General features: G+C 36.3%; 2 protein-coding genes across 4 annotated transcripts in view; one reads left to right on the top strand and one right to left on the bottom strand.

The window, feature by feature from the left end:
* pip5k1bb (phosphatidylinositol-4-phosphate 5-kinase, type I, beta b) overlaps positions 1–3,891 on the bottom strand; it is a 57,608-nt gene extending 53,717 nt beyond the window's left edge. Inside the window, exon 1 of the mRNA XM_062998494.1 lies at positions 3,699–3,891. The gene's annotated coding sequence lies outside the window, so the exon portion shown is untranslated. The remainder of the gene's footprint in view (positions 1–3,698) is intronic.
* Positions 3,892–8,422: 4,531 nt separating this feature from the next.
* Positions 8,423–19,551, top strand: fxn (frataxin). Of its 3 annotated transcripts, XM_062998492.1 has the most exons (7): positions 8,502–8,532; positions 9,348–9,417; positions 11,587–11,664; positions 12,566–12,651; positions 12,738–12,858; positions 18,385–18,482; positions 19,085–19,551. In XM_062998492.1, exons 1-7 carry the CDS (start codon positions 8,516–8,518, stop codon positions 19,221–19,223), a joined length of 609 nt encoding a protein of 202 aa, XP_062854562.1. In that variant the 5' UTR covers positions 8,502–8,515; the 3' UTR covers positions 19,224–19,551. The 3 variants fall into 3 exon arrangements, with proteins under 3 accessions (XP_062854563.1, XP_062854562.1, XP_062854561.1); XM_062998493.1 differs by lacking the exon at positions 9,348–9,417 and having other exon boundaries at positions 8,423–8,532; XM_062998491.1 differs by lacking the exon at positions 8,502–8,532 and having other exon boundaries at positions 9,252–9,417.
* The last annotated feature ends 4,480 nt before the right edge of the window (positions 19,552–24,031 follow it).

The following is a 24,031-nucleotide window of genomic DNA, read 5'->3' as shown; positions in this document are numbered from 1 at the left end:
AGCTGAAGTCAAAAGTTTACATACACTTTACAAACAGGTTAAAAGTTAAAGTGTCATACAGAAAAGAAGCTCCATGTGATTAGCATCAACTTTCAGTTAAGCTTGGCAGTGACAACAGTAAAGCTTGCTTGCTGTAAAGTGTTACAGCAGCTTCTAATTTATGCCAGGCCTTTTTTCTTTGGTTGCTGGACTGCACCTGAGCATCGGGGTATATTTCATCGCAGCATAAGGTTTGGGTATCCTTGTACCTTGTCAAACAAGCCGTTATCATTAGGGCTGTCGTTAATTGCGTTAATTAACGCGATTAAAACTAGTTGGTCCTCCATGACATGAACTCAACCACTCACCTCACTGCCCCCCCATTGGCTGCACTCGCCAGGTCATTATTATTATATTACAATATTTTCATTAAGTAAAAATAGCAGAGCCAGGAATTTGGACTTGAAGTCTAACTTCTGAGTGTGTACTTTTAATTCATTCTGATCAGGTATCAGCATATGCAATTTGTTGAGGGGGCCCAACATTTTTTTTGCACTGGGGCCCATGAGCTCCTAGTTACGCCACTGGTGTTGCATCTAGAAATGGTTCTTATTATTAGCACCTGTTTTCAGTGGCAGGGTTATGAAGAGGAAAAGATCAGATAATGTGAACAGACTCATGTTAAATAACTGACTAAAAGATGGGTAGCTGTTAACAACTCTATATAGGCATTGGCTGGCTTTCTAAAATAATTTAGATTTAATAATTTTATCATAAATGTATGAATGTTTTTATTGGTAAACACGTTCTTGCAATAAAAAATGTGCATAACTGTTCAAATTTTGCTTAGTTATTAATTTGTGATTAATTGCGATTAATTTGGTTCTTTAATCGCGATTAATCTCGATTAAAAAACTTTATCGCGTGACAGCCCTAGTTATCATACAATCATACAATGTGAATTGAATGTGTTTTTCTATTTTATATAGGGTTGCCAACCGTCCCGTAAAATACGGAATCGTTCCTTATTTGGAAACTAAACTTCGCAGTCCATATTGAACTGATACGGGGTGTGCTTTGTTCCGTATTTTTAACAATGGGAGAGAAATGCTGCTGATTAGACTGAGACAGGGCAATATGTATGAAGCAGAAGGAAACTGCTGCTACCGTGGGAATTAGAAAGCTTTTGGTTATTATTGTAAGTAGTTTTTACTTTTAGTCTTAGTAACACAGTGTGTGCGCAGGCATATCAGCTTAACAACCTTCTCCGCTGTTTGAGTAGTGCAGTGGTAGAGCGCATCGCGCATATTTTTCCACCCTAGGTTCGAATCCGGCTTAGGTACTAAAGTAACACAAGCAGGGCCGGCGCTATGGGGGCGCTGGGGTGGGCATTTTCTCACTGACCCCCTAAGCAACGCAGTCCAGAACCGGGGCTGCATGTCAGTGTGAAGATGAATTATGTAAAAATGTTGTTTACACTATTGAGAAAAAATGGTACATGATGTTCTTTATGCATGTTGTTTTGCCTAAAATATGGTTCTGATTTATTATTATAAAAAATAAAAATAATAAATGTTAAACAGCCTAAATAAAACATTTTGATAATGTTCCTATGACGGTGTAAGACCCTTTATATTTTTTTATAGGTGCAACCCTATAAACACCCGCCATCCCACCCCCAACCTATGCCTTCCGTCAACCCGCCAGCCCAGGGTGTTCCTTATTTCCAGTTCTGAAAGTTGCCAATCCTAATTCTATAACATTATGCAGCATTTTTCTAAATAGCCAACCATGACTGTTTCCAGGGGGCTACGGCTACAGCTGCTGGAGTGGGTGCCATATAGCAACATTATGATGAAATTATTTGATTGTTTCTCCTGTCACTGTAAGTTTAGCATGTTTTCTCTCTCTCTCTCTCTCTCTCTCTCTCTCTCTCTCTCTCTCTCTCTCTCTCTCTCTCTCTCTCTCTCTCTCCTCTCTCTCTCTCTCTCTCTCTGTGTGTGTGTGTGTGTGTGTGTGTGTGTGTGTGTTTGTTTGTTTCCTGCCAGATCCTTCAGTTTCCTCCCACCTCCCAGATCTATGCACAGGGTAAACTGGCTTATCTAAATTACCCATAGGTGTGCATGTGTGAGTGGGTGTTGCTGTACATTAGAAGGTACAGTGCATTAGGTTTGAAATAGTCTCTTCTGAATAGAGTTTTAGTATAACATGCATTCATAGTCTTGTCTTCTGGTAATATGTAACTCTGGACTTTATGCAAGTCTACTTTTAATTCAATGATTCAAACAAATGAACACACTGTAAACACTATGAGCATTTATCTGTCACGTGTATTTGGAGTTGGCACTCAATAAAAATGCCGACTAGCACTTTAGTTTGCATGTTTCCGTGGAGACCGGATCCCAGCTGCTCTGCCGCATTACGTAACAACTGCCTATACTGCATACTACTGTACTACATAGTACATCAAACTGAGACTAGTGTGACTACTGTAGCGAACATTTTGACGTACTAAGTAGTACAGTAGTGTGCGTGGGGACGCAGCCAAACTAGGCAGCTTTTCAGCAGCGTTACACACATGGGCCAATAATAATAATCACATTTTGTACTTGAGAATGAAAGTATGAAAGTAAGAGCATCATTTCTAGCTATCAAAATAAATACATAAATAAATAAACAAATAAATAAATACAATTAAGACATGTCATTTAAACTTCTTTATTTTTTTATCTATTAAACTATTTTGTATTATTATTATTATTATTATAAATGTATATGTGAATATAATAATTCAAATAAAAGTTTTTATTATTAATATTAACTAACATGTATGTATGAATGTATTTGTATATGTATAACGAGCAGTGCTTTATAGTATAGTTATTATATATTCTATACAATTAATAATGTATTATTATTGTTGTTGTTAAGAATACACATCTGCCTTTTTATTAGAATATTATTATTAGCTCATAAAAGTATATATATGTATATATATAAATATATGCATGTATGTATGTTTGAATGTGTATGTACTGTATATATAGCAGTGTTTTATATGTTCTATACATAATATACAGACAGTACATAATAGATAGTACTTATTATTATAAATGTATATGTAAATATAATAATTACAATAAAAGGTATTAATGTTATTATTGACTAGTATATGCAGGTATGAATGTATCTGTATATATAATAATGTATTATTATTATTGTTGTTGTTAAGAGTACACATCTGCCTTATTATTAGAATATTATTACTAGCGCATATATATGTATGTATATATATATATATATATATATATTTATATATATATGTACATATATATATATACACATGTATGTATGTATGTATGTCTATGTATATAAGTATGTATAAAACACTGATATATATATATACTGCATATATGTATAAAACGTGTTTTATAATATATTTTTTCTATACATAACATACAGATAGCACAAAATAGATAATATTATATTATTATTCTTGCTGTCATTATTATAATATACTTCCCCGCTAAGTGTTTTCTCTAATAATAAAGCAGAAGTGCACAGAGTCCTAAAATCTTTCACCTGGCAAATGCGACACATCTGTTCTCAGTACACAATTCTTTATGCAGCCCTTTTATTTAATGCCACATATCTTTCTCTTAGACACGTAACTATATGTTTCAGAATGTAATAATAAATATTACAAGTTAAATTCTAACCTGAATATGAGTGTGAGTTGTCCTGATGGTCCCGCAGTCAGGTCGCTGATTATAGCTGACTGATAATCCAGTAAAAGTATCCTTTGTGTGAAATCCTGTAGTGTGACACTGTTAATGCGATCAGGAAACAGCGGGCTGCTTTCTGTTCCCAGTCTGTGAAATGGCTAATGAAGACAGCGTAATCCATCTAAAGCGCACCGCCTCGTTTACAAGCACTTCATAATCATGAGAACCGCCAAGTTTCAGAGGGTTCAGTAGGATTTGAGAAGTGTAAACATGATAAAGTTAGTGCCCCCTCTTCTGGGGAAACACCGCTATTACTTTTTATATAAAAACACCGCACGCTGCATAGTGAAGCTTGTGAGCATGCGCGGCTCCCTCACAGTCTGCTACTATTTACTAAACTAAACATGATATTGTTTGCTCGCCTTAGATCATTAATTGCGAATAGTACGACGGCGTTTTAGGGCCACTGTAAAAAAAAAACAGAAATATATGTAATATTTCAGGGCAGTCGTAATATTTCAGGGAAATCAGGTCTTCCCAAAATAGAATAGAATGCCTTTATTTGTCATTAATACATATACAGGTGTGCAGTACAACGAACTTCTTTTATCGCATTTACCAGCTCGTTTGGCAGCTGGAGTCAGAGAGCAGGGTCAGTCATCGTTTGGCACCCCTGGAGGGAGGGTTAAGGGCCCTGCTCAAGCGCCCAACAGTGGCTAAATGCCAGAGCCAGGATTCGAACTGGGATTGATAGCCTAAAGCTCTACCCACTAGGCTACCACTGTCCCACAGTGTCTCACCATCTCACTGTTTAGGATCCACGGTTCGAATTGAATCACATTCCTCTAGAGCTGGGCGGTTCCTGAATCACCCGGGTTAATGATTTGAATCTTTGTACTGAATCAGGAAACATGAGTCCGAAATCTTAATTAACCCGGATCCTATGAGTCCACTGACTGGCTGCTGTTAAGTACACAAGGCGAGTGAGCAGACTCACCAGAAACACAGTGGACTCAGATGATTTGGCTGAACCGACTTTACTGTACCACTTAAGGAGTATCATAGCCCCCATGGTAATTTTAAACCCTTGACTCATTAATACCCATCTGATTGGTAGGTGAGTCCACCCCACTCTCCCACATGATCAAGATTCCACTTAGAAAAAAGTGTCAACTTGCCACTGACAAGAGAAGTGTGAGGTGCCAAGAGAATTAAGAGAGAAGGATTTATTAACAGAAGATGAGTGCACGGAAGACAAGTGATATTTGGATGCATTTTCATGCAGTAAATCAATCACAATCAGAATGTCAGTACAAGTGACTCAAGTGACTCGACTGACCCAAGTGAACCGGATCACATTACTGAGTGACTCAGATTAACCGAGTCCATAAAATGAATCAAATTTATCACCACTACATTCCTCTCACATCTTACATGCTCACCTAGCTCCTCCCCTTCTGCGCTGCTGTGTTTTGTTGTGGTACAGTCACGTGACTGAGCGGCAGTAAGAGACCAAGGCAGTGTGAGAGAGAGAGAGAGAGAGAATGGAATGCTTTGCACATACAGAAATACTGTAGTGTAAATTATACGTAAGTAAAGTATGGACGCACCTTACGCAAATTCACGAACGATTCTAAAACGTAGGTCAGGTTCGTGAATCGGAGCATGCGTAGTGAGGCTCTCATTCCGTGAGTTTGTTTTGATGAGCAAGTGCTCTTTTTTCTACTTTGTGCTTATAAATGTAAACAGATTTGTATCCATTTTTATTTTAAATTAACAAGGACACGTATATGTAGTCACTATTAAAAAATTTACTTATTTATTCACCAGGTAAGCACAACAACGTGGTATGAGTTATTTAGCCGCTTGGTGGCGATACGCCATGATAGTAACGTTTTACCTCAGAAGTGACGAGAAAGTAAAACACCCAGAAACAAGAAATCTAACCGCTTTAAACATCTGAATTTATCTACAACCCTTCTGAGAGCAGCTACAATATTAATATAATAGAGTTATATTTACAGAGTGCTTTTAGAGATCACTGCTATTACCATAGCAGCTAACACTAGCGACTAAGCTAACAAATACCGGTGTTGTTTACCTTGGATATTAACTTACAGCTGTAATGTCTTATATATAGTATAGTTAGTGTACTGCACACAGTGCACAAGTCTTTACTGTATATCTTTCATATTAATATTAGTGATGGTTTATGAGTTATTTGGGTTTTAGTCAGTATCTCAGCTGTGAACTAGTTGGCTAGACTAGGTATTAACACCTTCACACGGCTGTTCTAACCTTATTACTAGGGATGGGTGGATCAATCCAAAGTGAACATAACAGTACACTTGATATACAGTATATGAACATATTATCTAAAATATGCTTTAACATTAATACAATAACCAGTATATGTTCAACAACAATAAAAATATAAAAGAAAAAAAACCAACAAAGCCAGAGGAATTACACATTATTTAATGAATCTTGTTCCAATAGCATAACATAAACTAAGACAATAAAATAAAACTCCTTAGAAATGCGTTATTTTTATATAAATCTAAAGTACTTTAAGACAGTTAACAATCAACATAATTTCTTGTTTAAAGAGGGGCTCAGTGATTTTACCGTTTGCAAATATGTATTCAAATCTAAATTTATAAAAGATGGCTTTTTTTTTTTTGCATTTTTGGTTTTATGAATATAATATTTAGCTAGTAATATAATTAGGTTAATTATAAATAAGATTCATTTGCCTGAAAGAGAGGGTTATCAAATATATACAGAATATACTGGCTTTTAATTGGAATGTCTTTACCAAGTTTTAACCCAAATCCCAGAACACATCCACCCAAAGAGAAAAGGTATAGACACAATCAAATAATAAGTGATCAATCGACTCACTAATGCTTTTACAAAAGACACACCGATCAGAGATGGTGATAAATCGACTTAATCTAGCATTAACTGGGTAACATCTGTGAAGTATAGCAACTGGACAAGTTACCTCAGCAAAGATCCATATGATGGTGCAGAAACACCACAAACATTCTGATAGAAAACGCTTAATTTGGTCAAATTTCTGTTTATTATCAAATCTGTCATACATAATGAGTACAATTTTTAGATTCAGTAGTTTATTCATAGGGCTTTGTCAGTTACGTGTTTACTGCCCGTGACGTCAACGATGCGCCCTTGTGGATGTATCAGTAAAGACACTTGCATTACTTTTTCACTCTTTTGTAGCAGTGAAAGCTGGAGAAGCAGAAGCGAAATGAGAGGAAACCATACCGAGATGAACTCAGGATGCCAGGAACCGTTATTTGTATAAATGATCATCTGTTAACAGCATTGAGAAGCTAAGTTGGTTGCGAGTAGGTGGAACAGCGACCATGTTGCGTTTGTAGCGGTAAATGTTTGTATTGTTCATGCTGCTTATTTTGCACAAATAGTTCTTAGTTTTTGTCTGTGTCTATTTACAAGTACAAATAAAGTACATATAAATTTTACATTACTGTACTTGATTACTGTCCTGATTTGTTCACACTCTTAAAAACAATGGTTCTTTAGTCAAGACGATGGTTCATTTACATGCTTAAATGCTTCATAAAAATGGGTCTTGAATGCGAAAATACGCCCGATCTGTTTGTGCAATCTGACTGAGAAATGAAAAAGTGGGTAGTTGCAGGGGAAATGTTGCCACGAAGTGTAATGTTGTAATACTTGACTTTCCCTCTCGGATTAATAAAGCTATCCATCCATCCATCCATCCATCTATCAAGTAAAAGGTAATACTAGAAAAGTGCATCATACCAATCAGGCAGAAATCACACCGACATTCACAGCTATTTACGCTGGCATATAAGTCTATAAATGCAGACAGTATAAATGTAGTCCTAATTATTGTCAAAAAAAGAAATAATGCAAACCACATTTAATGTTTGTCCATGGTTTTGTGTCCTTGATGCCACTTTTAAAGCTAGCAGAAGTGTATATTTATCTCCCCGATTAAACTGTATCTAATTAATATTGTTTTCGTTCTCATTTTATTTCTAACAGAAGATTGTAAGTTTCTGAATACTTTCCATTGCACATACAGAAATAAGGGCAATTTTAATGGAAATGATGATGTAAATTATATGTACGTAGTATGAATGCACCTTACACACTTTGCGCACCCTACGCAAATTCGAACTACGCTAAAAACGTAGGTCAGGTTCGTCAATCTGTATAAATTTATATAAATAAATGTACAGTAGGTAAACAGTTTACCTGAACCTGTATGATCTTTTTCCAAACGTAAATCCTCGCTTAGATACCGCTGCTGCTTAATATCGCCATCTTGTGTACAACAACCGTATGTACAGCATTGCTTTTATTGTTTATTTTGTTTCTGTATATTTATATATACAAATCTGTCACGTTTGCGTGACAAATGTATTTTATTACGTGTAGATAAATAAATAAAATGATTCATGTATTAAGAACAATATATAATTTTTAATTATTTTAATGAAATATTATTACAAAAAATATTGTTACAACGCTATATTAGTGGCCGGCAGCAATTAAGATATCTGCGCATGCGCATTTCCAAACTACAACGCTTAACTCATTTTTAATCATTTCACCGACACCATGAATTCACTGAGAGGTTCGATTAAATCTATTAATTATATCTTACCGTCTGAACTTAATATAATTCCTGTTGGCGAACAGCTTCAGAGAACTCCACCATCTAAAACCCCAAACAGTAAAACCGAACACCGATCAGATGAAGGAACGCCAGAGGAGCCAGCCAGCCATCATACATGGAAAAGATACTCAGGTACACCTGATTGGAAAATTCTGTCAGGTACCATGAACTGCAAAAAGTTTAGATACATTTATATCATGTTTCCTTTTCTGTAACTAAGTTTGTGAAAGGTGTTACAAGATCAGCTGGTCAAAGATATACACACAACACACCTAATATTTAGGCAACTGCCTCTTAGCTTCTAGAGGAATTGATTTTGATAGTCATCAACAAGCTTTTGGAACTTTTGTTACATCTCTGACCACTCAAGGTGGCAAATAAATAAATATGTAAAATAATAAATAAATAAAAATGAAGGCACAAACCTCTCAGTAATGTACTTTTTGGTTCATTGTTAATGTTGAAACACCCAATTCCCAGTTGTTTTCAAGAGTCACTAAGCTTTATCACAAACCTTACTTATTATTTCACTTTCATGGGTGGTGTATTATTTTGCACAGCATACTGGCCCTGTATTTACTTGGTATCACTGGAGCAGACACACCACTAGTGACAATGTGCATGGCAACAAACTACAGTCAGTAATTGCTTACGCACAAAATATAAATGTATAGTAGATGTAGTTAAGAAAAGGGTCATTAATTGTACGCACAAGATAGGTGAACTTAAACTAGTGACCGGTGAAGGTGTGTAATCGTGCAGTTTAGTATAGTTTAAATTAGACTTTGACTCTTGACTTTTACTTTGAAATATAAAGGTCTGTAGACAAATGACTGCAGTGTTTACGGACTTCAGCACCATGCTGCTATAGTAGTGCTGTTATCAGTCATTATGTCAAGCTTAATAAACACGTATCAGCGTCTGTGTCTCTCTGTCCTGAAATCCAGGTGGAAATGCAAACAACAAATATATAAATTATCTTCACTCTGCACTGGAGTGCGAACCGTGGAAGGAAAAGTAAGTTAGCATATTAGCTAGCTTGTTATGTAGATGTGAATGTCATTTCGAATAATTTCACTAGCTAATTCATTTAAGAGCCTTAATGCAAGTTTATTAGATATAAAGCTGTGGGTGTAAATGTTGTTTATAGAAAGTAACGAGCTATAGTCCAACTTCAACAAGCTGCACAAATAAGTGGGCTTGTTTTATAAAGTGGCGGTAATTGTGCACTATAAAGTTCTGCCAACGTAACACACACTATAATATTATTGTCACTGCTAAGCTAAGAACAGTCCATCACTAAAATATCTAGTCCGTGGTGGTTATATGCTGGTTTCTTTTCAGTACTGGTAGTACTGGATTTGTGACAGCTTTGTGTATAACAATGGATATGGACTACACTCAGTCATTGTGTACCTACAGGGGTTGGACAAAATAACTGAAACACCTGTCATTTTAGTGTGGGAGGTTTCATGGCTAAATTGGACCAGTCTGGTGGCCAATCTTCATTAATTGCACATTGCACCAGTAAGAGCAGAGTGTGAAGGTTCAATTAGCAGGGTAAGAGCACAGTTTTGCTCAAAATATTGCAATGCACACAACATTATGGGTGACATACCAGAGTTCAAAAGAGGACAAATTGTTGGTGCACGTCTTGCTGGCGCATCTGTGACCAAGACAGCAAGTCTTTGTGATGTATCAAGAGCCACGGTATCCAGGGTAATGTCAGCATACCACCAAGAAGGACAAACCACATCCAACAGGATTAACTGTGGACGCAAGAGGAAGCTGTCTGAAAGGGATGTTCGGGTGCTAACCCGGATTGTATCCAAAAAACATAAAACCACCACCATCACGTAGTGACCTGGCCACTATCCTGCAAGAAGAATGGCTTAAAATCCCTCTGACCACTGTGCAGGATGTGTGTTAAAGTTAAAAGAAAGGAAATAATTAAAGCTTTCATTTAGATAATTTACACAAACATTATGTAAATAATAAAAAAAAATCACTTCCTTGAATAGTCTTTCATTTAAGATTTTAAGAAGTAACTTTCATTAAAATAAGTTTTTTAATAGTTGCAATTCAAGAGACCCATCACCAGATGCTGAGCTGTTTCTTTTTTTCTATTTTCTAAACATTTAAAAAGCCAATTCTGCATTTACGTGTATCCACTTAATATAAGCAGACTGTATGAAACACTTTTAAAGCCTGCTTCATACTAAAGTTCCTACAGCAGTCCAGATGTGTAAGGGGTGGTTAGGGGTTTTAGAGCCAGGCAGGTTAGAAATGTCCCTTTTTCGACCAGCGGTGGTAATTTGTTAGTAAATGTGTGAGGTAGAACGCCAACTTGGTTCCTTGGCTAAAATAAGACCATTCTGTGTATTAATGCAAAAAAGGTGTCCAAAAGCATATACCAAACCACATAACAAATTACTGTAGTTACCTATTAATGTACCTAATGTACTACCTGATGGTATTCTACTCTTAGGTAGTTTCTGGTTTGAAATAGTCTTCTGGTAGTAGTATTCATTAAAAAAAAACTGTAAATGTAATCATCTATTTAAAGCATTATGCACAACACTTTTGAAACAGTGTAATTTACAAGCTCCTTTCTAAGTGCACTAATATTTTTTAAACAGAATTTAAATATTTCTTACATTTTTTAACATGGTTGAATATAGAGTGCCAAAACAATGATTACGCACCACCAAGTCTTTTACACACATTTGTCATACTGTTACACTTTGACTTTTGTCTATTATAAAAATAATAATCCCAAAGTGGAAATAAATATATAAACACACTAAATGGATTATAACTACTGTCAGTGTCAAATGTGTTACTCTGCCACTAGCTTATTGTTTTGGGTTTAATAAGCCATGCATGTTTTTTTTTACTCATTATGTTTTAGAATTGTTTAATATATGTCACAGTTCAATTTCTCTTGTCATTGCTACATTTACTCCTTGCTTATTTGTTTAATGGATGAGTAAAAACCATCAACATTTCTACTAAAGGATTCAAGGTTGATTTTCAAAGCATATCTAAAAATATATTAGTCTTAATTCCTACATTGTTTTAGTTCCTTTGTTGATTATTAGTTTAAATACTGTAAAAGTCAGACTATCTTTCACATGAAGCCAGTAATTATGATACCTAATGTGGTGCCATTCTGTTTATTTATAGGTAAAATGTGGTGGACCTTACCCTACTAATTCAGTAGATTCTGTGTTTAAGCCAGCAGCGTTGTGGGTCAACAGAACTGTAAGTTTTCAATTACATTAAATGCTGTGTTTAGAATTTTCCCTACAGAAACAAGTCCAAACAAGTTGTCGGAATATATGGCCTTTCCAGCTGACCTTCAATCATCACACTTTCTCTTAATCACCTAATTAACACAAAGCAATGTCAACAGATTTATGGCAAATTAATGAAAAAGTTAATGATTGTATATGATACACTGGAACAGAGCTCAGTAGTGAGCTATACATACTTAAAAGCATGCCTTCAAAGACTTAAGACCCAGGAACCATAAACATAATCCAAAAGATATACTCACTTTAACAACAGAAATTTGAGGTAATATACTGCACAGTACCTGAGCATTGTGGATCAGAGGTAAACGAGAGCTGACACTATTGTGAAGAAGGCCTGGTACATAAAGACCAAAAACTTTCTCATTCCCCTAAAAGATCATACAAACTCAATAATCATAAATAGATGGACAGTGGAATGGAATGACCAGAAAGCCAACTGATTATATGAGATAAACCCAGAAATAAGAACAAGAATTACCAAGCACCTGGAAAGCAGATAGCAGCCAAGTATGCACACAAGATGCAGGATTGGACATACCAGACTTAAACATATGCACATAATCAAAGGAGAAGAAGCACCAAAATTGCAAAACTTGCAATGCCACTCTAACCATAAAGCACATACTTCTGGAATGCCCCATGTACAACAATACAAGAATGAAATTCTACATATTAGCAACCATGAAATACATTTTAACAACAAACCAAATAAGTCCTGAAATTCTTAGTGTGTACTAGGTAAAAATAGCCAAAAAATAAAATAATAACCCTACACTGGATTTCTTGTAAAACATATTTTAAATACAAAGTGGAACATTCACTATCTACTTTGTTTATTTTTATTTTAGTGGATTGATCTTGCACTTGGACACATACAGAGAAGAGGACTGTATTTGACCACTCCCCTTGCAGAAGAAAATGCTTTTCAGTTCAAGTAAAACATTTCTCTAGTTTACATTAAAAATAAACTGTGTATTCCACAAGTCTTTATTTTGTTTAAACTGAAATGTTGCTTGACAGAGAGTTAACAGAAGCTGTGTATGAAAAGCTAGCAGATGAGACGTTGGATGCACTTGCAGATTACTTCGAGGATCTCACTGATGAGAGCTTCACTGCACCTGATTATGATGTAGTCTTTTCTGTGAGTATAAATTATATAAATTAAATCTGTCCTAATGTGGAGAGCAATGTTTGTTGTTATTATAATACTTTTATGTGTTCCTTGCTGCCATGGTAAAGTGAGGAACTCAAAAGACTTTGAAGTATGTCTGTGGGAATGTGTGCCCATTCAGTCAAAAGAGCATTTGTATGGCTGGGCACTAAAAAGCCTCAACTTATGTTAAGTGTATTCCAAAGCTGTTTAGTGGGGCTGAGGTCAGGGCTCTGTGCAGGTCACTGGAGTTTCTTTGTATAATTGATTTATTACACCTGTCCCAATACGTTTGTCTACACAGTGTATTTGTTTAAAGCATGAAGTACATCTAAATGTCCACTTGGTGCTGCTGTTGATCTGCACGTCTGATAAAGCAGACTACTTTAAATAGATTAGATCAAACATTAAATAATATTTATCATACAGGCTTAGAGTAAAGGGTACAAAAGCCATAATACAGAAAATGACTTTTTGGTGCCTCATTCACACATTGAAAAGTCTAATGCTGTAAGTCTGTTATTTATGAAAAATGTGAATATAAAGAATAGTAATTATACCTGTCCCATGCAGTTTTTCCCCCAATATCTACCAATGTAGTCATTTCCAGTTCCCTATTAGTCTGGCCATATAGATGTGTGACTTGGAGGAAGAACATCACAAAATCTCATGAAGGAAGATAATTATCACTGAGCAAGTTTACAAGATGTCCGGAACTGAAAAGGAGCCACTGAGCCACATTAAGTCCCACAAGTTACGTCACTTTGGGCATGTGATGAGACACCCACATAGCAACATTGAAGGCAGTGTTATGATAAGACTTGTGAAGGGACTTACATTTGTGTTTATATTTTAAGCATGTGTTTAGTTCAAATCTAACAGCCAATTCTTAAAGGAAGTTGAATTACTTTTTATTGTAAACTATTTTATTTTTATCCAATTCTTTCCATGACTTGTCAGATTAGACCTACTCCGCTTTAAGGAAGTTTCTAAACTTTAACCACAGGTTGTAACTCTTAAACTGTGATTTAAAAGAAATCTGGAGAGAGTGTCCTCTGATCACACAAATTCTGCTGTTTAGCACAGCCAGATAGATTGTTGGATTTTCTGCCAAGATGTTTCATACTAAATATATATTTTCTCCCCATTTCTGCATGGGTTTTTTTTTCCAGAAATGCAGAAATTACTATAACAAGATAGTATGTAATGCCCTGACTTTGACTGACACTTTGCGCCCAGTGTTTCTGGGTGCCGTTGGACCCATTGTGACTCTAGCAGGAGTCCTGTACAAGTCACTTTTGCTAGTACAGCCTGCTCTTTCTCTCTGGTCTGTATAGATTTTTATCCTGTTCAGTCAGAGTTGTTCAGCAGTTGGTACAGAAAATCAGGCCAGCAGATGCTAGTGCGTTTTATATGAAACCCTGATTGTCTGACCCACTAACAGTGAACAGAAATCAGATGATGCTGCAAGTCACAAATAGCACAGTGCCTTTAATCAACTGTCTACTGTAAAAGTTTTAAAAAGGTTACATATATAAACCACTGTCTGTTGCCAGTAAGGTAAAAAGAAAATCTTAAATACATAATTGTAATAAGAAATAAAAACCTTTTTTTACCTTTAGGTGTTCTGCACTGATCATACTGATAGATTGCATTATGTGGCCAGATTAAGCTGGACCCCCTGATTGTAATATTTTAAGTAAACCTCGATTAAAAATTTGTCTTGGATAGTTCTAATTGGTAGTTCTAATTTTCTTTATTTTTGTGACAGTTGTAACCCACATTTTGCACACTGCTAGTATATTGCTTAGTGTTGCCTAATTAAGCTCTGAAAACGTATGTATTTGCATCTTATGGACATTAAATATCTTGCAAGGTGTTTTAAATGTGTATTTGTCTAACATACCCTTAATTTCAAGAATATCTCTTTTTAGCATTGAATGCCATGAAGTGACCCTTTTATACCTTTTAATAGGACAGGTTTAGTAGGCATTAAATGCTTCATATCCACAGAACAGACGATGTTACATATTGCTGTTGTGCTCATAATGTTGATAAATGTTTAATGTTATGTAATTTATGTGGAACACTGTCTCAGCATTGCTTTAATGCCATATCAGACCTTCCCTTGTGTCACATAAAGCACAGGTCCTGCCGTATAGGACCTGTCAGCTGCCTCTCCCCACTGACAGTCTACATCAAGAAGACTGATTAGCTCTTCCTTGACCCCTTAGAGGCTGTTCAACTGTATTTCTGTCTGTCCTGAGAGAATCTATTAAACACTTATTTATACCAGAAGTCGAAGGTTTGTTTGTAACAAGTTCTCAACAATAAGCACTGTCTCTACTTACATACAATAAGGCTTTTGTGTGCCATGAGCCTATGCAAAACAGAAGCTATAGACTGTGGCCTTAAATATAAATCTTGCAACGAATAAAGCAGCTTTTTTATTTTAAAGTCTTTGATTGTAGCTGATCCAATGATTGTAGATAAGCAGCACCAATGCAAAGGCTATTGTCCCTTTTCCCTTCAATCCCAATCCCCCAGTTGTATCTCCTTTACTGCTGCAGACCCTGACATAACCTAATAACCAACCACTTATTTTCACCTGAGCAAGCGGGTTCAAACAGGGATCAGTACCGCATATGCAGAGTCACGCACTGATCTCTATTATTCACAGTGTTTGTGCAGGCACCATTAACCAGCCAGCAGGGGCCACAATTGCAGCAGTAATGAGGAATCCCTTGGGCCCGTTCTCCCTCGGACATAACCAGTTATGTCTGTGTTGGCGCCCAGCTGGCCAATAGCAGAGCTAGGATGCGAACTCAATATCTCTCCAGTGATGGTCTAGAGTGTTTTACCACTGCGCCATCCAAGCACCCCTTGTCTCTTAATTTTATTTATTTATTTTCTTGGATATTGATTATCAAACCTTTTCATTTCTGGGTGTAGTTAATAGAGAGTGAGTAGTGTGGTCCTCATTTGTGACCAAACGTTTATTCATAATTTTATATAGTTGTAGTATTTATACTGTTAATGATGTTTGTGGTGGGGCTGTAATGGGCCTAATACTGACAAATCCAAGTGTTATTTGGGCTGTCTAATAGAAGCTCAGTAATCATAATATCATACCATGATTGAGGTATTTTCCATGTTTTGCGACTGGTCCTGGTCAGGGTCACGGTGGGACCGTTTTTTTTTTGGGATCAATACAGTAAGACCCGTATTGCCGCCGCGGCTCCTGAGTTCCTGAGAATAAGTTTATGTTATAAAATAAGTGAACCTGAAACTAAACCCTGAGGGATTCCTCAAGTGACAAATAAATGCTACCCGATAAAACAAAGTGAAAGCTGTTGCCATTATATTTGAAGAAACACAAGCGAGGTGTTTGTATAGGTGTGATCCTACCACACTCTTCTCTGTCCCCTAGATAATTTCAGTGGCTGGTGGCAGTGTGATACCTGAAAAGCGTGCTGACAGGTTGATTGGTCGTTCACACCCACTGTCTTTCCTCTTCTTGCTTTTCTAGCAAGATAAATGTCAGCTAGGGAGTCTCCTGTCAGCTCCCCTGTGGAGAAGTGATATTCAGCACCTCCCACCCCCAGCACAACTCTGTCTGTGCTGTTCTCAATATAGTGTGTGCCAGTTTCATGACATATGAAAGGTACATGATCCTGTACCGCCTCTCAACGTCTCGCCTGCAGCGGCTTGATTTAATAATTTCATCTGACAGCTGCTGTCTTAGCCTGTGCTGCACGATTGAGCCATTATTCCAGCTCGGCAGCTCTCTCATCTTAGATAGTTGCAGGGCTCAGGACTGTTTACCATAAACAACATGTGTACCTGTATCCTCCACTTTGTTTCTGTAACACAAGTTGTTGCATGGCTCATGTGTCTTATAACCCACCGTGTAGTCACCACAGAGTTGTTGTTTTCTTTTTTGTTTTTCAATGTACTTATTGGGTACCAGGACACTTCTTTGTTCCTACATTTTCCAGAGGTGACTAATGTGTAAATGTGTAATGGAAAAACATTCATTCACCAACCCACAATAGCTTTATATTAGCTTTGAGCCACAATAATAATAGCTTTGAGCCACATAGACCGCCAGAAGTTGGAGGTAGGACCGTAACGATATTTAGAAATATAAAGAAATGTAAATAAATGTTTGTTTAATTGAAGTCCTTGTGTTCTGTTTGGGGAGGCACAGAGCCAAACTGACCATAATGTTAATATGAAAAGCTACATGATGATTCTTTTCACACAAATGCATTTACTTAGAAATCTATAGGCAATTTACTATCTTATGGTTATGATTAAACATTCCCAGTCAAAGATTTTTATGTCATGTTTTACACTTTGGTTACATTTATGACAGGACAAATAGTTACTGGTTACACAAGGGTCATCAGTTCACACAAGGTTATATCAAACACAGTTATGGACAATATAGTACCTTCAATTCACCTCACTTGCATGTCTTTGGACTGTGGGAGGAAACCGAAGCTCCCGCAGTAAACCCATGCAGACACGGGGAGAACATGCAAACTCCACACAGAAAGGACCCGTACCGCCCCACCTGGGGATCAAACCCAGGACCTTCTTGCTCTGAGGCGACAGTGCCACCGACTTAGCCACCGTGCCGCCCTAGTGCCATGATGTAGGATCTTTTACAATGAGTGCAAATAAGTAAACACATCCTCGATTGGGATATTGTTGTTTATATTTCAGTTTAAATTTGAGATACTGACTGAAAATAAATGTCAAATGTGCCATAACTGTTTGCACATACCTCATTTAATGTTCCAATATGTTAAATTTATCAAATAATAGTGCACTAGTATTTGCAAAAATAAATGAATAAAAACATATTTACATCCCTTATCATTTTTAAGGATCTGTAAACCTATTCACTAAGAAAACAAAGAATTAAGCCAAACATTTCTAATCTTTTGCACAAGATTGTATGGGTGGATTTTTCTTAAATCATGCAGAGAATGTTACTAAGAAGATCTAAATTGTAAATTAGTGCTGGTTAGTGAATTACTAAGTTTTGATTGAGGGTGCTCAGATGGTACGGTATATTACGCTTGCCCTCCATCATTAGGATCCAGGTTTGAATCTCAATGGTGCTTTCAAAAAGCAAAGCATCTGAAGACATATGATTGACTATGTCTGGAAATGACCAAAGCCCTGTGATTGGTGCCCTGTCCAGTATTTCTGCCCTGCATCCAGTGTTTCCTGGCTTTATGAAGGAGTAATTCCACAATGGTGTTAAAATCAGGAGTCCAGGGCTAAAGTGGGTACAGATTTACATAAATCATGTTAACATGGGCTAAAATCTTTAAAAAAAAAAAGTTTTCTAGCACCTTTGAGCACCATTTTTTTTCACCTCTGCTATTTTGCTGTAATAACAGGATGTAGATGATTCTCTCTAGTTTTTTACATTTACTAATAGATGTGTTTAAATCAGGCGACCCTTACAGTACAGTAATGTTTCTTCTTATTTGTTTACAGAGTGGTGTCCTGACTGTGAAAGTGGGTGGCGACCACGGCACGTATGTCATCAATAAACAAACGCCAAACAGACAGATTTGGCTTTCATCTCCCACAAGGTAAGCAGTGTATTTATAATATTAACTGTCAAATTTTACAATTCATACTGTTTTATTTTTTACTAAGTATTGTTAAACCACTTTTGTAAATAATGCTGGTTTTTGAATGTATGAATTTCTGATTTAGTATTTTAATATTTTATTATTTTAAATGTTTTTTTTATAAAAACAGGAAAATGTAAAGCTTTATTCATCACTAAGTGGTAACTGGGAAGCTACCAAACTCTTAAGTTGGAAAGGTCTGAGTCAAAGAGTTCTCCCAATTAAAATGATAAAACAATAATTTTAACATGGTGACACTGGTAACATTTCAAAGAATCATTTTAACATGATGACCTAATTAATTAAATAAAAAATGGTCAATTCATTTCATGTAACTATTTTTTTAAATGTATTTGTCTTTGTTCCGTAGTTTTTTGCACTATATATTAACAGTGAATTACTAGCATAGTCAATATAAATAAAATATAAATAATCACAATTGCAGCTGAAAAATTACAACTTGCTGGTTTTATGAATACAGCAGTATGTAGGTCAGTCTGTCATTAAAAATTTTGTTTATACTTAATGGATTTTTAATTTTTTTATATTTTATTTCGCAGTGGGCCAAAACGTTATTACTGGACGGGCAAGAGCTGGGTGTACTCACATGATGGGGTGGCCTTACATGATCTGCTTTCCAAAGAATTCTCTGCCATCTTTCAGACAAATATAGACCTATCACATCTAGTTTATTCCTGATGATGCCAGAATGACTCGCAAACTCAATCAGAATCTTAAGTGCATTCGTGCAGACGAGCAGATATGAACAGATGTTTGCCATTACTGTTTGAAATCAAAAATATGTTCAGTTGTCCAGCTGTCGATTTGTATGCTACATTGTGCCAACTGATGGCACATGGTGATGTAACTTCTGTTTTATCTGCAAAACTCCTCAAATTTAATGTTATTCTGATTCTATACAGATCCATGTACTTGACTCCATTGTGCACTGACCACAAATTTTTATCAGTTTAAGGGTTTTATCAATTTAAGTTCATTTATTAAAGCTTTTGTTATCATACAAGTACTTTGATACTGTACTTAAGTATTTTAGTGCTTTACTGTACTTTACTTGATTACTCCTGTGACTTAATACTTTCACTTACTACATTACTACATTTCAAAAAAGAAACCTGTAGTTATTACTCACTGCTTTTTTAAAACAGGCTTATGACTTTAAAGAATCCATATATTAATCTATATGTGAAACAGGGGAGGGGGCGGGAAAGAGGTAAACCTGTGTGACAATGTTATTTCAATTCTCAATTCGGGTGGTACGGTCAGAAATAAAAACTCATCCATGTCTTTACTTGAAGGATGGCATTTAAGTATTCACTGTCGAATGTAAAAAAGCAGATTGAAGTATGTTGTATTGAAGTATGGCATTCCTACAATTCAGTGCCTTTTTAAACAGACAATGGTAAATTCGAACATAAGTAAAGTCTTTCTAACACTTTTAATGTTCAGCACAATTAATTCTACTCCCAAAAGTAACTGTATACATTTTACACTGTTTTTATTAAGCAGATCGTTGAGGTTATATAACATTGTCTATCTCAGCAGACCAGTTAATTACCAATCTAGGCTAAACACCGTTTTGACCTACTAAAGCATATACCCTTCTAATTCTGAATTATTTGACAATACAAACCACCATGAATGCTCTATGAGACACCGGCAACTCCTTTAAGGAGCGACTTGCCTCAACTAAGAGAAAACTTTAAGAAGCTCTCCTGAGCCGAGACCATTATTGAATACCTCCAGAAGCAAAACACTACATTACCAGATCAGCTGGATGACCTAGAAAACCTAGCTCGCATAAATCTTTTTGTATGTATGACAGTTTAGATATTTGTGTGTAAATATCAATTTATCTTTTAAAAGAGTGTACTGAAGGATCATTGCATCTTCTGTTCTGGAGAACTTTAAACAGAAATGATCTTCAGAAATGCCAAACCTTTCATCTATCACTAATAGGCCAATGCACAAAAGGTAGTGCTATTATACCAACGTGCCACAATTAAACTGGTGCACAGAAAACCATTCCTCACTTCCAGGCCTAATAACTGCCACTTTGCCTTTTTCTATTTCAAATTACACATCATGCTCTATTGCTATAACCAATTCAATTCAGAAGACATTTTGGCTTTGACAAATTCTCAGATATGTAATAATCACATTCATACAATTTTTTTATTATTATACAGAGAAGGGCATTATTAGATTTACAGATTTGTACATCAATAGACTTTATAAAATAAAATAAAATACATGCTTCCAATGCTGTGGCAACAATTTGGGGATGTTTCTTTTCCTGTTCCAGCATGACTGCACAAAGTAAGATCTATAAAGACATGGTTTAGTGTGGAAAACCTTCGGTGACCTGCACAGAGCTCTGACCTCAGCTCGATTTAACACATTCGCTCCATTTAACTTATTGGCTACTGTTAATTGTTCATGTGTGTAAGTGACATTAAGGGTGTGATGCACTGTGATTGATTAATGATTGATCAATATGTTTAGACTTTCAGTGACCCTGATCAAGAGGAACCACTGAATGAAAATGAATAAATTAATACGAATCAATAAATTACATGTCTTGGTTGGTGGAACATTTAAACAGGGGGAAATGGTGGTGATTGAGATGCTGGTGTAACAGCCTTTGATTTTGAAAGGTAAATGAGGCCAGTTCTCTATAATAAGGTCACTTGTAGCTGCACCTCAGGTAATAGCACATAGTGTTATAAAGTTGAGGAAGTGATTGCTCACCTGAAGCTAGGTCACAGCCCTAAATAAGAACTATTGTTGTTGGGCTCATGACTGGCTACTGGACAATGGGTCAAATCAGACTGCAATGCTGACTTTCACTTTGGGAGTAATGTCTTGAAGTTTCATGCTTATGGTGCAATAGCAAACTTGTTGTGAGAGAAAGCCCAAAATTTTGTCCAGAGACCTTAGCAATCATCAAGACCTAAGAAGAAAACATTGCGTTACTGCAGACTTACAGGATTATCTGATAAAAGCTTGGACAAATGTGTCAGTGGCAGCCATGACATGATCACTTAATAAATGTCTAGTACAGTCAAATAAAATATTGGGATAGTATTGGTAATGACACAGATAACACTAGCTGAACAGAAGAGCAGAGGCAACTGAATACAATATGTAACAAAATCTAGCCAAACCTAATCAAACAGACTATGCATTATGCAAGGTAAGATGTAAATCAGTGTGTGACAACGTGGCCAACCTGGTTTTAAATTATACTGGGCCATAAAAAATATATTACTAACTGCAGTTGATTGAACCCCCCTCATGAGTATTGATGATCTGGAGCTATTTTTCACTAATAATGGTGGCGCTTTCTTTATTTTTATTTTACCTCTTTTGATTACTTATAATTTAGATGACTGTAGGAGTGGATATAACAGTGGGTTTATTTATTTCATATAGGGTAACCAGTGGTTACAATGGTAAAGAACTTAGTAAGATGGGTCTGTGCAAAACACTGTGCCATTGACTGGCCATTTTATCAAGAACACCTATCTATACTATCTAACCAAGAGTCAAAGCATTACACACTTATAACTATGTAAAGTCAAATTGATTTGTATAGTGCTTTTTACAATAGACATTGTCTCAAAGCAACTTTACAGAATCCAGGACAGACAGACAGACCAAAAACCCCTGTTAACAAGCCAAGGGCAATGGGCAAGGAAAAATTCCCTTAAAATTACAGAGCGGAACCAGACTCAGCAGGGACCAATCCTCCTTGGGTGGCCTGGAGAATAAGTCAGATCTTTTAGACTGGGGTCAACAAAGTCCAAACCTTGAAGAGTGGAGATAACCAAGAGTTAAACCCATAATGCCTAAGGATAACCGGGAGCCTAGGACTTAGTAACAGGACCTAGACAAGAGGTTGAGCCTTAAAGACAGACAGTTAGATACTTTAACTCTCAACTTGTCTATAGTCTTGTTGTAATCCCCTAAGCTCTGACTTCTGCTTGGTGTCTGTAGTAAATAATCATCTATTCTTGGAGAGCATTACTGTGGTATTTTGCATTATTGTTATTATTTCTCTATGTTATGTTACTGTGATTATATTGCCCTGTGATTGCTCATATTTATGTGCATGGCTTTCCTATCTGATGCTTCATTTAAAGCAGAGCATTGATCTTTCCAGCAAAGCAATGTTTGCTGGCCTGGTGTACTATCGGGCTCTGTGTTCTCTACTATAAATCAGCCAACACTGCTTTTATTAAATTAAACCCTAAGCACATCAGTTTTTCACACTGGGTACAAAGTAAAAAGCTGGTTTAATAGACATAAACTTGCAGCTACAACAGTGATGTGCAGGTGATTGTCCTTGACTTATATGTGATGCCAGCTGACGGTGTCTAGCCACTTTCATGAACTTAGCTGCAGGTGTGTGCAGACATATCTGTGATGTTCTGAATAACATGAGACAATATTGATTTTTGACCATTTATACATTATTTAACTAATAAATACAGTACAATCAGCCGCTTAAAATACAAGCCCTATTTATTTATTAATAAAAAGGGACCCCCAAAAGACCCCACTGACCAGATTATTATTATTATTTGGGTGGTGGACTAATTTCAGCACTGTAATAACGCTAACATGGTAATGACATGATGACATGTGTTGTACTGGTGTTAGTATATGAAGTGCAGCAGTGTTGTTGGGATTTTTAAACACCTAAGTGTTGATGCTAAAGGAAAAAGAACCAAAAATATAAAGCCAACAGGGTCAGACGTGCCTTATAAATGACTACAAAGATTAACACCTTTCAACATTTAACTTCATCAACCTTTCACCGTGAATGGATCATTTTAAAATGTATTTTAAAATCCCAACAACACTACTGCACCTGATACACTCTTGCCAGAATTACACACACTACCATGACATTACCATGTTAGTGTCATTGCAGTGTTGAGAACGATCCACCGCCTGTGCATCATTTGCTTAGTGGTGGTCCTTTTTAGGCACTTGGGTCTCCTCGTACCTTATACCTGGATTGATTGGCTGCCCTGATTTGTTTTGTAGGTTTGAATGAGTAAGTGAATCTGTGAGTGTGTGATACCCTGCAATCGGTGCCCTGCCCAGGGTGTATTCCTGCTTGCATTTAGTGAATCTGTGTAATACTGGACCCTCCATGATCCTTACCAGAATTAATGTAAATGAAAAACTTACTAATCGCTTGACAGAACTAATCTTTTAGTTTAACCAATTTGTTCTTATTTATTAGAGGCTGTAATAATGAGAGCAATAAGCTCATGAGTGTGCTCCTAATAATTATCCTGGCATGAGCAGTAGCAAGACTGAATCCCACCCTAATAAACCCCCTTTAATTGATGTTTAATGTTGATCAGTGTTACACATGTTTTGTCTTGTCCAGCCTCAGAGCGCTGCTGATGCAGATTTAGCTAAATGTGCTAAGTGAGTTTGCTCATGGAGACAGAGATGTGTAATGCTGTTTC

The sequence above is a fragment of the Trichomycterus rosablanca genome, chromosome 7 (genome assembly GCF_030014385.1).
Source record: "Trichomycterus rosablanca isolate fTriRos1 chromosome 7, fTriRos1.hap1, whole genome shotgun sequence".
NCBI classification, from domain to species: Eukaryota; Metazoa; Chordata; class Actinopteri; order Siluriformes; family Trichomycteridae; genus Trichomycterus; species Trichomycterus rosablanca.
Note: the sequence above shows the minus strand (reverse complement) of the source record. Positions and strands in the feature narration are given on the sequence as shown.

What these genes read in the sequence shown, in the direction of transcription:
- fxn (XM_062998491.1), top strand. Translation starts at nt 9,292, where the DNA reads ATGTCAAGCTTAATAAACACGTATCAGCGTCTGTGTCTCTCTGTCCTG. An exon ending in TGCGAACCGTGGAAGGAAAA is followed by an intron (nt 9,418 to 11,586) that starts GTAAGTTAGCAT and finishes GTTTATTTATAG; the next exon opens with GTAAAATGTGGTGGACCTTA. An exon ending in GAAAATGCTTTTCAGTTCAA is followed by an intron (nt 12,652 to 12,737) that starts GTAAAACATTTC and finishes GTTGCTTGACAG; the next exon opens with AGAGTTAACAGAAGCTGTGT.